Source organism: Bos mutus, chromosome X, assembly GCF_027580195.1.
Source record: "Bos mutus isolate GX-2022 chromosome X, NWIPB_WYAK_1.1, whole genome shotgun sequence".
NCBI lineage: Eukaryota > Metazoa > Chordata > Mammalia > Artiodactyla > Bovidae > Bos > Bos mutus.
Window position 1 is genome coordinate 23294381 of NC_091646.1, and position 12992 is coordinate 23307372.

General features: G+C 38.6%; 1 protein-coding gene and 1 long non-coding RNA gene across 5 annotated transcripts in view; one reads left to right on the plus strand and one right to left on the minus strand.

The window, feature by feature from the left end:
- PHF6 (PHD finger protein 6) overlaps nucleotides 1-11871 on the minus strand; it is a 48845-nt gene extending 36974 nt beyond the window's left edge. For 2 of the 4 annotated variants that reach the window (XM_070365433.1, XM_014483502.2), the window contains exons 1-3: nucleotides 11689-11870; nucleotides 7598-7781; nucleotides 7256-7357 (exon numbers count right to left, since the gene is read on the minus strand). In XM_070365433.1, coding sequence (XP_070221534.1) covers nucleotides 7256-7357; nucleotides 7598-7735 — 240 coding nt within the window. In that variant the 5' untranslated portion in view covers nucleotides 7736-7781; nucleotides 11689-11870. Of the gene's footprint in view, nucleotides 1-7255; nucleotides 7358-7597; nucleotides 7782-11688 lie in introns of all 4 variants that reach the window. The other 2 variants (XM_005911176.2, XM_070365434.1) reach the window with 2 other exon arrangements.
- Nucleotides 1-12992, plus strand: part of LOC138986406 (uncharacterized) — a 146602-nt gene that overhangs the window by 50026 nt on the left and 83584 nt on the right. The gene's annotated exons all lie outside the window — the stretch shown is intronic.

Consider the following 12992-nt stretch of genomic DNA (forward strand, 5'->3'; position numbering starts at 1 on the left):
TCATCCGAACTTTGAAAACAATTCACAGCTCTGTGAATACCTTCATGCTGCATGTACACTTAGTTACACAGGTGATGATGAAGCCAGGGAAATCTTCCGGAAAAAACTTACCTGTTTTCCCCCCAAAATACTCTAAGGCAAGCCCAATTCGGCCCATCTCCTGTCTTCACAAAGAAAGTTTTACTGGAACACAATCACACTCCCTTCTTTGGGTACTGTCTATAACTGCAACTGCAACAATATGGCTAGCAAAACCTTAAATATTAATTATCTAATCCTTTATACAAAGTGCGCCAACCCCTGTCCTAAGGCAATGATCCATAACTGAGTGCTCATCAAAAATCATTTGGGAACCTTTTTAAACCCACTCACCCTCCTTTCTGATTGCTGGTTAAGTATCCCTGATCTAAGGATTTAGTAGCACTATTAAGTCCGTGGGCATTTTGTGCTTCTTTGTATGTAGTAAGCAGTGGTAACATTCTATACACTTTGGGTGCTTCATTTTACCCTTAATGAATGCCAAATAAGCCACATACTCTAAATAGCACTGGAGGTGATATACGTATAATTATGGCTGATTTGCATTGTTGTATGGCAGAAACCAACACAACATTGTAAAGCAATTTTCTTCCAATTAAAAAATAAATTTAAAACATAGCACTGGCATTTACTACTCTGTACTTGTTAAAAAGTACTTCCTCCTCCTTGAAACTGTTCCCTCTTTGAGTTCTACAGTATCATTTTCCCAGTGGAACACACTTTAAATGTCACTCTCTCTGAAGTCTTCTGATTTCTCAGGTAAAATTAATTATGGTCCTCTCTCCCAGATCTCCTGTGGCATTCTTTACATTCTAGGCTAAAGTACATGTATTCATGATCGCATACAAAGTGCCTAACATTGTGCTTGGTACAAAGTAGGTGCTTAATTAAGTATCTGATAAATGGACAGACAGATGATTTCTAGACTCTGGATAGAGGCTTTGAATACAATGCCTAAGGAAAACAACAAAAATTTAACACCCTACTGGGAGAGTGAAGGTTGAAGAAACATGGAAACGCCCTTGTTTGAGGCATACACAGCTCTTCACCATCCTGAACAAATAAGCAACCCGATCTTTCCTTCTAGATTTCTCTCATTCCTCTTCAAACAGCTAGAATTGCAAACAACACTAAAACACTGATTAACCAAAACAGAGGAATTTTATGCCTATACTCTTATCTCCATGGGCAATTTACACCTAGCCCATTATTAAAGCTTCACACTATTGTCCCATTGAAGCCCTTCCCTCCTTCAAATTCAGCCAATTAAGGAGTGCCCACTTAATAGAGTACAATTGAGCACAAATGAGATGTCAAGCACCGTGCTAAGTGTTTTCCATGCATTCCCCAGCCCCCACCCCCACTTAATCCTATGCTGGGCAAAAAGAATAGTCTTTGCTCTCCCAGAGCTCACAACACAGTGGAGAAGAAAGGCTTGCGCACGTGTAACAAATACAATGCAGGGTGTCAAACCCTGTGTCAAAGATGAAGGTCGAGTTGGACTCAAAAACCAGAGTTCTGAGAGGCAGCTAGGAGATGAATAACGTCAGTACATGCACAGCAGTGGGGGACAAGTGGAGGATATTCAGGAAACAGCTAGAATGAGATAGGGGATGAGATAAACAATGGAAATGGTGGGTTAAGTTATGCATTCTGAAGGGTAGATATTCTATAGGCAGAAAGGAATCAGTAAAGGTTTGGAGTCAGGGAGTGAGTGGTATTAGGTTATAAAGGTAGAGATCAAGTAATTACCAGCAGTATGCTGGAAGGATGGAAAGAGGAAGACTGGATATAGGGTCGCAATAAGAAAGAATGCTGAGACATCCCAGAAATAGAATCGATGTGAGTAATATGGAAGGAAGGTATAAAGGATTCAGAAAGAGAATCGGGTTTCAGGGCAGGGAGATGATGAACAGTGGAATAGACAGGTTGAGTTTAAGATGCCTGCAGGACATCCAGGTACAGCAGACAAGTATGCTGCCGTTATTGTATTTCATTTTCCACAATGTATATCACTTGTCTCCTGAAAAATCCTGCTTTGCCCTTCCCTTCCCTTCTTACCTGACTTGAAATCCTGTCTAACGTTTACAGACCCTGAAATCATCCCACCTTTCTCAATTCTAATCTATTACTGCCAGTCTCAGTGGCCCATTCTCATATAGTTAACCTATTTCATGGACTCATACTTTTTTTCCCTTTTAAATCTTACCATCTCTGGGATATAGTCTTAGCTACTTAAATTGGCATGACTCCTCCCACACAAAATAAAAAGGTGTATCTATAAATTGTCATACTGCAGATTCATATATGCAGATCATATCTAGATTATGATCTCTCAAAACCAGATATCCTGTTTCGCTGGGGTGCCAAGCACTCAACTGGTAGTGAGTAAACAACAAAGTCAATATGTAGAATTATAGAATTGGTCTTTTTATTTTCAGAGGCTACTAAAAATATCTTGCAAGTAACAGAGACTCAGAATATTCTTAGATAGTATGTAGGTAGGATTTTTGTTCTAAAAACTAACAATGCTATTAACAGACTATATTAATAGCAGCCTGATAATGTCCCAAATTCAGTATTATTTCCATCTTTATTAGAAAACTATTAAGCTTTAATTGTAAAATGTGATTTGGGGTTAGGGAGCTTAAAGACAGTCTAGTATAGCCTAGTGATTAAGAGTTCTGGCTTTGGAGTTAACTGGCCCTGGATTCAAATTCTAGCTCTGCCACTTACCAGCTATATGATCACAGTCAGGTTACTTCTCTGAGCCTCAGGTTCCTAATCTGTAAAGTGAGACTAAATACCTTCCTATCTCACAATATGACTGTGAGGATTAAAAAGGATCATGTATTTAAAGTACTTAGCCCAGTCCCTAGCACATACTAAATGTTCAATAAATGTTAGCTATCTCTGCTACTGAAGAAGAAAACAGGAAAAAATGTTCAGAGGATTTCTCAAGACGTGAGAAAAATTTAGTTTAAAAAGGAGAAAGTTTAGGAATGATCTGAGGATAGTTATCAAGTATATGAAGGACTTTTCATTCTTAACACAGGAAAAAAAATACTTCCCTTAATGGAAAGAGACAGACCTAGAATAAATGACTCTAAATTAAATGAGATATTTGATTTATATAGAAGGACGAATTTCTCAACTGTGAAGAGTGTTATATAATACTGGTCCTGTTTCAGCTTGCTTGGGTAGAATCACAATTTCTTAATATATTTAAATATAAGATAGACAAAAAAAAATCTGTTATATGGCTTGTAGGTAATCTTGCCTAAGGGGAAGGAAAGTGAAATGGCTTCTTAACCCCTTTCGGTCTTAAGAGTTCTTGATACATTTGACACAGGTACCAATTAAAACAGTTCATTATTTGATGTAGATATTTTTGGGGGGGGGAGATGGATTTTAGTTCCCTGACCAGGGCTCGAACCTGGGCCCAGCAGTGAAAGCGAGTTCTGATCACTGGGCTACCAGGGAATTCCCGCATAGATACTCTTAACGATCTCAACACCTAGCTCCATTCATCAAGAGTATGTTCTTCAATATTCCTCCCAAGTGTCTCCTTAAACAAAACGAAAACAGCAACAATAACTCATAATTTTACTTGGAAATTTGCATTTCTTGGCTAGATAGCTGGAGAATAAGAGTAAATGGTACAGATGTTGTATCTCCACATATGGATTCAACAGGAACTAGAAACCATTCTGGAAAAAACAATTTGTCTTAATTGCAAAAAGACTTTCAAATTATAAAAACCTTATATGCTGGCAAATGTCTTGATGTAAAAGAGATAAACATGTTCATGCAGAATGGCTTTTCTCTCCAATTCTTATGGCTGACGTGATAATCTTGGAAAGTGGACTATGGCAGCAAGAACACAGAAACTAGCCACCTGTACCCTTCTTTTTTGTGGCTTCCCATCCTTTCAAGACTCTGACGCACCTGGCCACCTATATATTCACACCTTACATCCAAGCCTCTTCTCTTCATGGTTTTCTTTGGGGCAAGCACGAGATACAGACTGGAACCTGCCTTAAAAGGACCTATGGACCAGCACTCTTGCCTTTCATTACTTTCAATGGATATTGACCCACTTCTCACCTAGGAATCTAGATGAAAAAGAGCCAGGGCAAACAGACTCACAAGATAAAACGCCTTAAAAAGTGAATTGTGCTTAGTTGCTCAGTTGTGTCCAACTCTTCGTGATCCCATGGACTGTAGTCCACCAGACTCCTCTGTCCATAGGAATTCTCCAATCAAGAATACTGGAGTGGGTTGCCATGCCTTCCTCCAGGGGATTCTGCCATATGGCAGGTGGATTCTTTACCATATGAGCCACCAGGGAAGCCCAAAAAGTCAATTAGGGAAGCTGATTATCTAGTTTTCACACAGTTTACCTACTTACATGAAACTCTTCACTTTTTGTCTTTCTTTCTGATTTATGCCCTTTTAATTGCTTAGATAAATCTACACAGGGAAAAGTAAAGAAGAAAACCAAAACCTGGAATTTTGGTTACTCAGTAATATTTCATGTAAAAATGATATAATGGAAGGGCCAAAACTAAGGGTAAAAAGGAGACTTAAAAATTATTTCAAAATTTAACATATAAATGCTACTCTAGTCCTAGGCCCTATGTAAATTATGCAAACCTGGCTCAAAAGTTCTCTCCTTCTGCCACTATTACTCAAGGCTGGATGCCCACAGCCTCAAAATTTAGGCTGCAAAACACCTTTCCTAAGGAACTTCCCTGGCAGTCCAATGGCTAAGACTCTGCTATATCACTGCCAAGGGAGCGGGTTCAATCCCTGGTTGGGGAGTGTCAAAAAAGAAAAGAAAAGAAAAAAAAAACCTTCCCTAAGGTAAAACTCTTTACATCTTCTCTAGCATGTTTTAGTTATGCAACATCACTGTATAGCAAGCAGTGATACAGCATTATCCATTTATACTGCTGGTAAAAATACAAATAAGGTAATGACTTGTCTAAAGTTACATAATGTATCAGTGGCAGCTATTAGCAAAACAGGCCTCATGAATTCTCAACCCAGTAGGCTTTTCATTAGCCTACAACAATGTTAGCAGGGTCTTATTATTACTTATGAACAATAACTACAACAGGGCTGCCATTTTTAAAATCTTAACTATGTGCAGGCACCATGCTAGGTCCTCTACAGTTTCTTTTTAATTCTCACAATATCCCTGGGAGGCAGGGACTGTCGTTATATCCTTTAGGCAGGTGAAGAAAACACGGCTTAGAGAAGTAAAGAACTTGTGCAGAGTCACCCAGCTAGTCGGTAAGAGAGCTGGGATTCAAATCCCCGTCTGTTACTACAGCTTGTGGTCTTAACCTCCAGTACTGTTCTACTCCCTAGATCAAGGAATAAGCTTAGTTATGTATAACTCACTAGGGCAAAAAAATTAACTCCCTACATCTTGCCATTAAAAATTAATCAAGACAATTTATAATAGTGAAATCTGTACAAAGTTCTGATGCTGTCTGCACAAAGGGGAAATTTTACCTAATTTAAGTAAATTAAGTCTCCACTGAATTTAGCAATACTGATAGATGTATGTTGCTGCTTCTTATAAAAATAGGCATCGCATTTGTTAGTAACACAGTAACCTCAGGGACCAAAACTGCTCCGGTTCTGACTAGAGCAGCCGCATAGAATAACAACAATGCTAACAAGTCAGGGTGTAGACACGTTTTCCATGAATATTCATCAAGCCAAGGAAAAAACAATGGGTGATAAGGGTTACAGTACAACTAGTTTCGAGTTAGTAGTATTCTGTCTTTGTATCCAAATTGGTTTTTAAGGACTAGGAAATAAAAACATACTGCTCTGGTTCTCAAAACTCAGCAAGCACAGTAACATAAAGAAATCTAAAACCACCAAATGAAAAAAAGATCACATTTTTTTTTTTTTAATGGAGCATTCTAGTGTTATCTGCAGTTTTGGGGCTGGGAAAGATAAATGTTGTCATGGTTAAGGTCTCACTGCAACAACAACAAAAATGTCTGGCCTCTGAATTCCCAGTTCTGCCTATAGTGACTCTAGAGTTTAAGACTATGCGAAGGGTTGACTCATTGGAAAAGACTCTGATGCTGGGAGAGATTGGGGGCAGGAGGAGAAGGAGACGACAGAGGATGAGATGGCTGGATGGCATCACTGACTTGATGGACCTGAGTCTCAGTGAACTCCGGGAGTTGGTGATGAACAGGGAGGCCTGGTGTGCTGCGATTCATGGGGTCGCAAAGAGTCGGACACAACTGAGCGACTGATCTGATCTGATCTGATCCTAAAAACAAATCTCAAATGTTCTCTTTGAACTTCTTCATACTGCTTTTATTTTTAAACTATAGAAAACTGACTACTTTTCAAAATAGATTATTCCCGATATCAAAATGAGAGCCCTCCTTCCCATCAAGATTCTTTATGAGTATGAGATTACTCAGTGTCTAAGGACATAGATATATGTTCTGCCAAACCCATCTTTAAAATAAACACTTGATAGTGATTCAATAAAGAGCTCAGAAGAGAAAAATAACCAAAGAAGAAATTATTTCAATGTAAACTATAATGTATCAAATACCACTTGAGACAATACTACTTTTCCACCAGAACAATACAGTATCTTGCCAAACTGGTTACTTGGTAGCGAAGACAACTGCAGGAACATTACACTGGTGAAGTTTCAGAAAAACTGTAAAATTCACCAAAAGTTATCCAAAGTCATAAATACTGTGTTGTATAACTGAATCACAGTAAAATATGCTGTTCAGACACTGGTAACATTTTCTTGTTGAAAGGGTTCTGTCATCTTCATTTGTAATGATCACAATGACTTTATCATGGAAAGTAAAAACATTTCAGAATTATAATTTTAAAAATAAGCTTGAATGATGACTTTAACATAAAACATTCAAATTAAGCAAACTGCTTGTTTCTAAGTCAACACAGCTCGCAAAAAGATTTTAATACTTTTTTGGGGAAAAAAAGATAAATATACATATTGATTTACTCCTTTTTTGTTCATTGGCAGACAAATTAAAACTAGCCTTGCAATTTGCTGATTTGGGGGGAAAAATAAGACTGCAATTTAAAAAAAATTACACTCAGTTAATAAGGCAATACACTTTAAAATAAGCAATTTCCTCCTTAATGAGCTTAAAATAAGTTTTATTCTCAAGAGGCAGAAATAGCAACTTACCAGCTTCGTGCCTCTTTTAATTTCCTTTTGGACATCTTCAATAGAAAATCCACCAAGACTTTCGTTATCAGAGTGTGATGAAACCAAAGCAGATGAGAACAGCTATAAATTACATTTAAAAGAAATTAAGGTTCATATAAAAAGAAATTACAGTGAAACGTAATTTATAGTGAATAAGATGCTAAATTTAAAAGGAAATAGTAAAGTAAAAATGATACAACATTAGTGAGGAACCATTTAGCCGTTTAACTGGTTTTGTTGTTGTTCTGTTTAGTATTCAGGAATATTCATTGTTAAGATTCTCCCGGTTTCAGGTCTCCTGGTTGCCGCGAGCATACTTACCATACACTTATGGTGTGCTGCCACCTTCTGGTTTTCAGATATTAGTAACTGTCCACATTCCTTGTCTCTATTTGACTTACAAAAGCCACATTTGCGCTGTCTTGTAGGCCCTTTTTTCTGTTCAACAGAGCTTGACATGATTTTTAAATTGCCTTTAGAATGCCACTTTATGCCTCAAGAAAAGCTACAGAGGATAAGAAGGGCAACAAAATGGTTAATTTGTTTTAAAAATCAATTTATACATTCATGTAAATTGTTTCATATTTGACCTAGGTTTTAATATGTGTAATTAAAAATAGCTACTTAGTATAGACAAATGAACATTGAAACCTCTGTAATTTTAAAAAGTGTACTATCTATGCATAAAGATAAATTAATGAAGTAACTGGGAAAAATCAAACTGCTCTCAATTAAGGGACATGTGAAATAATTAGAACTACTTCTGCATGGATAAATAAAACATGAACAATGTGTGAAATTAAAATAGTCATCTGCTGACATAATTAATGAAAAATATTTTTCATGTATACCGGGGTGCCCCTTCAAGGAGACAAAGAATTATATATCTAAGAGCAGAGCAAAAACCATTGAGAACTACACAATATCCAGAGTGAACAGAACTCTTTAATTGCACAATTCTGTAAAGTTCACATATTGATAATCCAACAAATGAGAAATAAATTTTACATAACCATGACTTTGGAACACTTATTTTTAATATTTGAGTTCTTTTCAAGTTTAAAAAAATCATTTATACATCTTTATTAGTTTTTGCCACTGTATTCCTTTTGCAAGTAAAGGAAAACTTAAGTTTTACCGCAGTCTATTAAAAAACACAGACTTTAAGAACCAATCATTCATAAAAACAACTATGTTATCTGACTCTGAGATTTACTCCAAAAGTCTGCTTATTAAAGTTACAAACTGACAGTGGTGTTCTATATGCAGTAACTTTCATACTTAAATTAGTAATACTGTATAAAGGGTGGGAAATTTTTCTGAATGAGCCTTCAATTTAGTCAAAATTATAATTATAGGTAGTATAGTCAAACAAAAAAAGGGAAGAAAAGTTCTAACATGGAAGGTTTCAGATTTAGATCATCAGTCTCAACATGGATTCTTCAGAAGAACAAAAACAAATGTAAAATCAGTTACTTGAATTGTGCCGTTTTCCCAAATCAAAAGAACTAAGTAGCTCAGGACCTAGGTTACCATAACACACATTTCAACCAATAAAATCTCAATTTTTTATCTTAAAACTGACTAAATTCTTTCCATTCTTTCATATATTTGGACCTTTTCATAAAATGCTGAAAACATGGACTCACTAACACTACACAGTGTCTTTCTGAGGAGCGCTTGTTCACCAACAGAGCGGCAGCAGCTGGATGCCAGCAAGGTGGTAGCTGCAAACCATGCAGTGCTTCACAATATAAAAACACAAATACTGAAAAGTGAACATAAAGTCACAAAGAAACAGGTCTTCTCATCAATTTTTATCTAGGTTTTTCGGTGTAACGAAACTTCACAGGCCTTGACAGTCTCTACATTGATGGGTTTAACAAACTCTTAATGCTATCAACAATTTTAAATACCTCCCCCTTTCAAATGGCATCGGATACTTTACAACAGTACTGTATTCACAGCACTGGCTATAAACTGTGAAACTGATTGAAAACAGGCAGCAAATACTTTTAGGATTAAAGAAAAAAAAAAAAAAGAACATAACAGAGAAACAAAAGAAACAAAAGGGGAAGTGTGTTTGCATTTGCTCAGGCAAATATGTGTTCAGTTGCTTTATCAAGAATATAGCTGCCAACATCTTTAGAATTAAACATGCAAAACACCAAAATTCATAAATAGCACCAGAATTTGCTACTTGGAGTTCTAAATTAGCTTTCTTTACTACTGTGCAATGAACAGTAAACACTCTGAAAGCACTGTAATGTATTCAGCATTTTTTCCGGTCATCCTTGGCCAGTTGAAAGGATGGCACCACTACAAATCCAATCTATACAGACATCTTAATGTGTAATTTCTGTACAACCCCAGCATAAGCTATAAAATCAGCTTAAGATAAATTCCTAGATTAGAAAATTCTTTATTCTTAAAATTAATTCTGAAAATGGTGTCCCTAAAATCTACCCATATTGAATTCTACCTCTTTCCGTTTATAAACAGATAAATGTCTCATCCTAATTTTGATATCTACTTTACTAGATATCAAAGACCCCAAAATCTAAAAGAGAAAAAAAAGTACACTTTATTTTGCATTCAAAAATATTCTAGTGTATCTTTTCTATAATCAGTTTAAATATAATTTGTTAAGTGAACAGAAACGCATACAAAAGTGCACCAAACCAATTAAAAACTTTCCCCAACGTGCAATGACTAAATGGATTTTTCCACTAAAATTCAAATAATGCATCTGTGCATATCTTGCTAATTTTTTTAACAACCTCCTTGTAAAACATGAAGTGGAGAACATCATGGAAACAATGACTCCTAGCAAAAAATGTCTTTATCATAAAAATATAGATTTTTATCTAATGCTGTCACATTTGTGGTTTCTACTTAAGGAGAAAAAGGGCATTCCAAGGACCAATATTAAGTTCATAATGATCCATACAATACATGGCATTTTAGTTCTAGTCTAAAAGGTTTTTCCGGGCATGCAGAGATCAAACTTTGATGCTTTCGCCCAACAATGAGACCTTTTCCTTAAAAGAAATACAGCATTATGAATAATGTTATAAAGCACAAATAAATAGGCAAAGATGCCTGAGAAACACTGTCTGAAAAAATAGAAAAGCCTGTTTAGTTAGGCTGAAGCAATCAGTGCATTTCTGATTTTCCAAGATGCTGTAAAGCACCAAGCTGGCAATAACCTGAAACATCAAGGAGAGCCTTCAAGAACCAACTCGAGAGCTCATTCAATGTCTGGTATCTGAAAGACCATTTTCATAGAAAAACAAAACAAAAACTGCAGTTCCGGAAGATCAAACAATTCCACACGCAAGCAAGTTGAAATATACAGATCAAATATATATATATAAACATGATCCAAGAAGCAGTATTTCTATCAGTTACACTGGAGAGAAATTAACGAGTAAGAGACGAACCGGAAGGGCACCTGAATTTGGTTGCACGATATTGTTACATGCTTCGCACTGTTTTTGCGGTTATTCAAAAGGAAACTGAAGGAATTTTCCAGTTGTTTCAAACCCAAGGGTAGAGAAAGAATTTGAACTGTATGAAGAAGACCTGATATTACGTAGTAAGCCGATGAAAAGAAAAGGCATTTCAAAAATAAAGGATTTTTCAACTTCCACGCAGAATATCGAAACGAAGAAATTTCAAAAGAATGCCGAGCTGCTCGTCCATATAATAAAGGATGGTACACAGAACGTACCGGATCCTCTCCGTTATTTATTCCTCAGTACAAACTAGACTCCAAGATCTCCCTCTAATCAAGCGCTAGATAAACTCGCAAAACTATCTTCCACTAAAATACTTTAGCAGGTTCCTTTCGGTCGTGAAGTCAGGGTCCCCTAATTGTCCTTTTCCAATCCTCCTGGATCCAGGAAAAGATCACCCTACCACTTTCTTGAACCCTCCTCCCCCCAAGAGTTCGCCCTCTAATAGTCTTCGTTTCGTATCTCAGTTTCACCCCCAATTCCCCCCACCCCGGAGTTTTTCCTCATTCCGAAAGGCTAACCTTCTTGTCATCCTAACAATTTTTCCTCTCACTCTTCCCAAACTGCGAGTCCCCCTCCTCCCCAAATATGTCCTAAGCGATGGGAAAGACTAAAAATTCCCTGTATTTTGTCCTCCTTAAATGTCGCGCCCCCTCCCCCGAAGTCTAGGCTTAAGCCTAACGTCTCCCTCGGCTCCTCCGAAGCACTTTTCTCAGCAGCCTCTTTGCCAAGCGCCTTCAATGAGTGGCGCTTCTGGGGTCCCTGACAATAAAGCGAGACCACCAAGAGTCCCCCTTAACAACGGGCAGGGGCGGCGGCCTGGCCACCGCCATCCTCCTTGTCTTTCCCCGCTGGGCAGAGAATGGGGGGCCCCAGGGTACCGTGGGGACTCACCGGCGGGGCCCAGAGGCGAAGGGAAGGGGAGAAGCGCCAATAAGGGGAAAGAGAAAGAAGTCGATCTCGGTTCTCCGGCAGCGCCTGGGAGCGGGGCTCTGTCGCCGGAGGTTGTTTCCTTTCATTCGAGGAGAGACGGGCTCGCGGAGCGCCCTTACGTCGCCCCCCTCGCACGCAACGACACACTGAGCGTTAATACGTCTCGAGCGCGCCGCGGGCCCTGATTGGCCGCAGAGGGGACAGCTGAAGCCGCCCAGCCAGGACGCATGTGTAGAAGCCACCCCCAGGATGGATCCAGGCAGCAGGCCCCACCTCCTGCTCGCGCGCGTACCTTCTATTCTCCGGTCCACCGCTTAGCCAAGTGTTTGGGGGCAGAATCCTAGGAGATGAAGAAAGAGATTTAAAGATATCGCTGTGGGTTGGGCGGAGAAGGGACTGGGCTGGGACTAGAAACCGTTGACCAGGGGCCCTGGGTAACCAGTTTTCAACAGTGATTCAAGTTGGTAGGCCTTATCCCTTGCACTTGTTCACTGAGGCCTTTTCACATCCATTATTTCATTGTACTCTCGTGGCATCTCTTTCAGGTCCTCCATTCTCTCATTTTACTGCCAGGAAAAACTGAGAACCTGGTAGTGGAGTCAGTCTGCCTGGATTTCAGTCTGTGGGCCAATCATGTTTCACCTCTGTGCCTTAAATTTGTGTGTATCTTTAAAATGGGGATAAAAATAGTAGCTCACGGGTTTATTGTAAGGTAGAAATAAGATAATGCCAGTAAACCGTGTATTAGGGCCCCTGACGTATACCAGGCCCTGTATAAGTTATGAGATTTTCACAATCCGAAAAGATAAGTGATTTTCTTCATAATTCGCACAGGTAAACCCAACACCTGAACTGAGCACTTTTCCCCTTTAATGAATGACGCCAGACTGCGTGGGTTTGAAACTCAGCTCCCCCCACTTCTAGTTCAATGACCTTGAGCACATTGTATTACCTCTGTCCCTCAGTTTCGAGACATCGAAAATGGAGATCACAGTGGTATCTATCTCATAGGGTGGTTAAGAGAAATGGATTGAGATATGTAAATCACATAGAATGATGCTTGCGCACATAGTATGCCATGCTGCTGCTGCTGCTAAGTCGCTTCAGTCGTGTCCGACTCTGTGCAACCCCACAGACGGCAGCCCACTAGGCTCCCCGGTCCCTGGGATTCTCCAGGCAAGAACACTGGAGTGGGTTGCCATTTCCTTCTCCAATGCATGCAAGTAAAAAGTGAAAGTGAAGTCGCTCAGTCGTATCCGACTCTC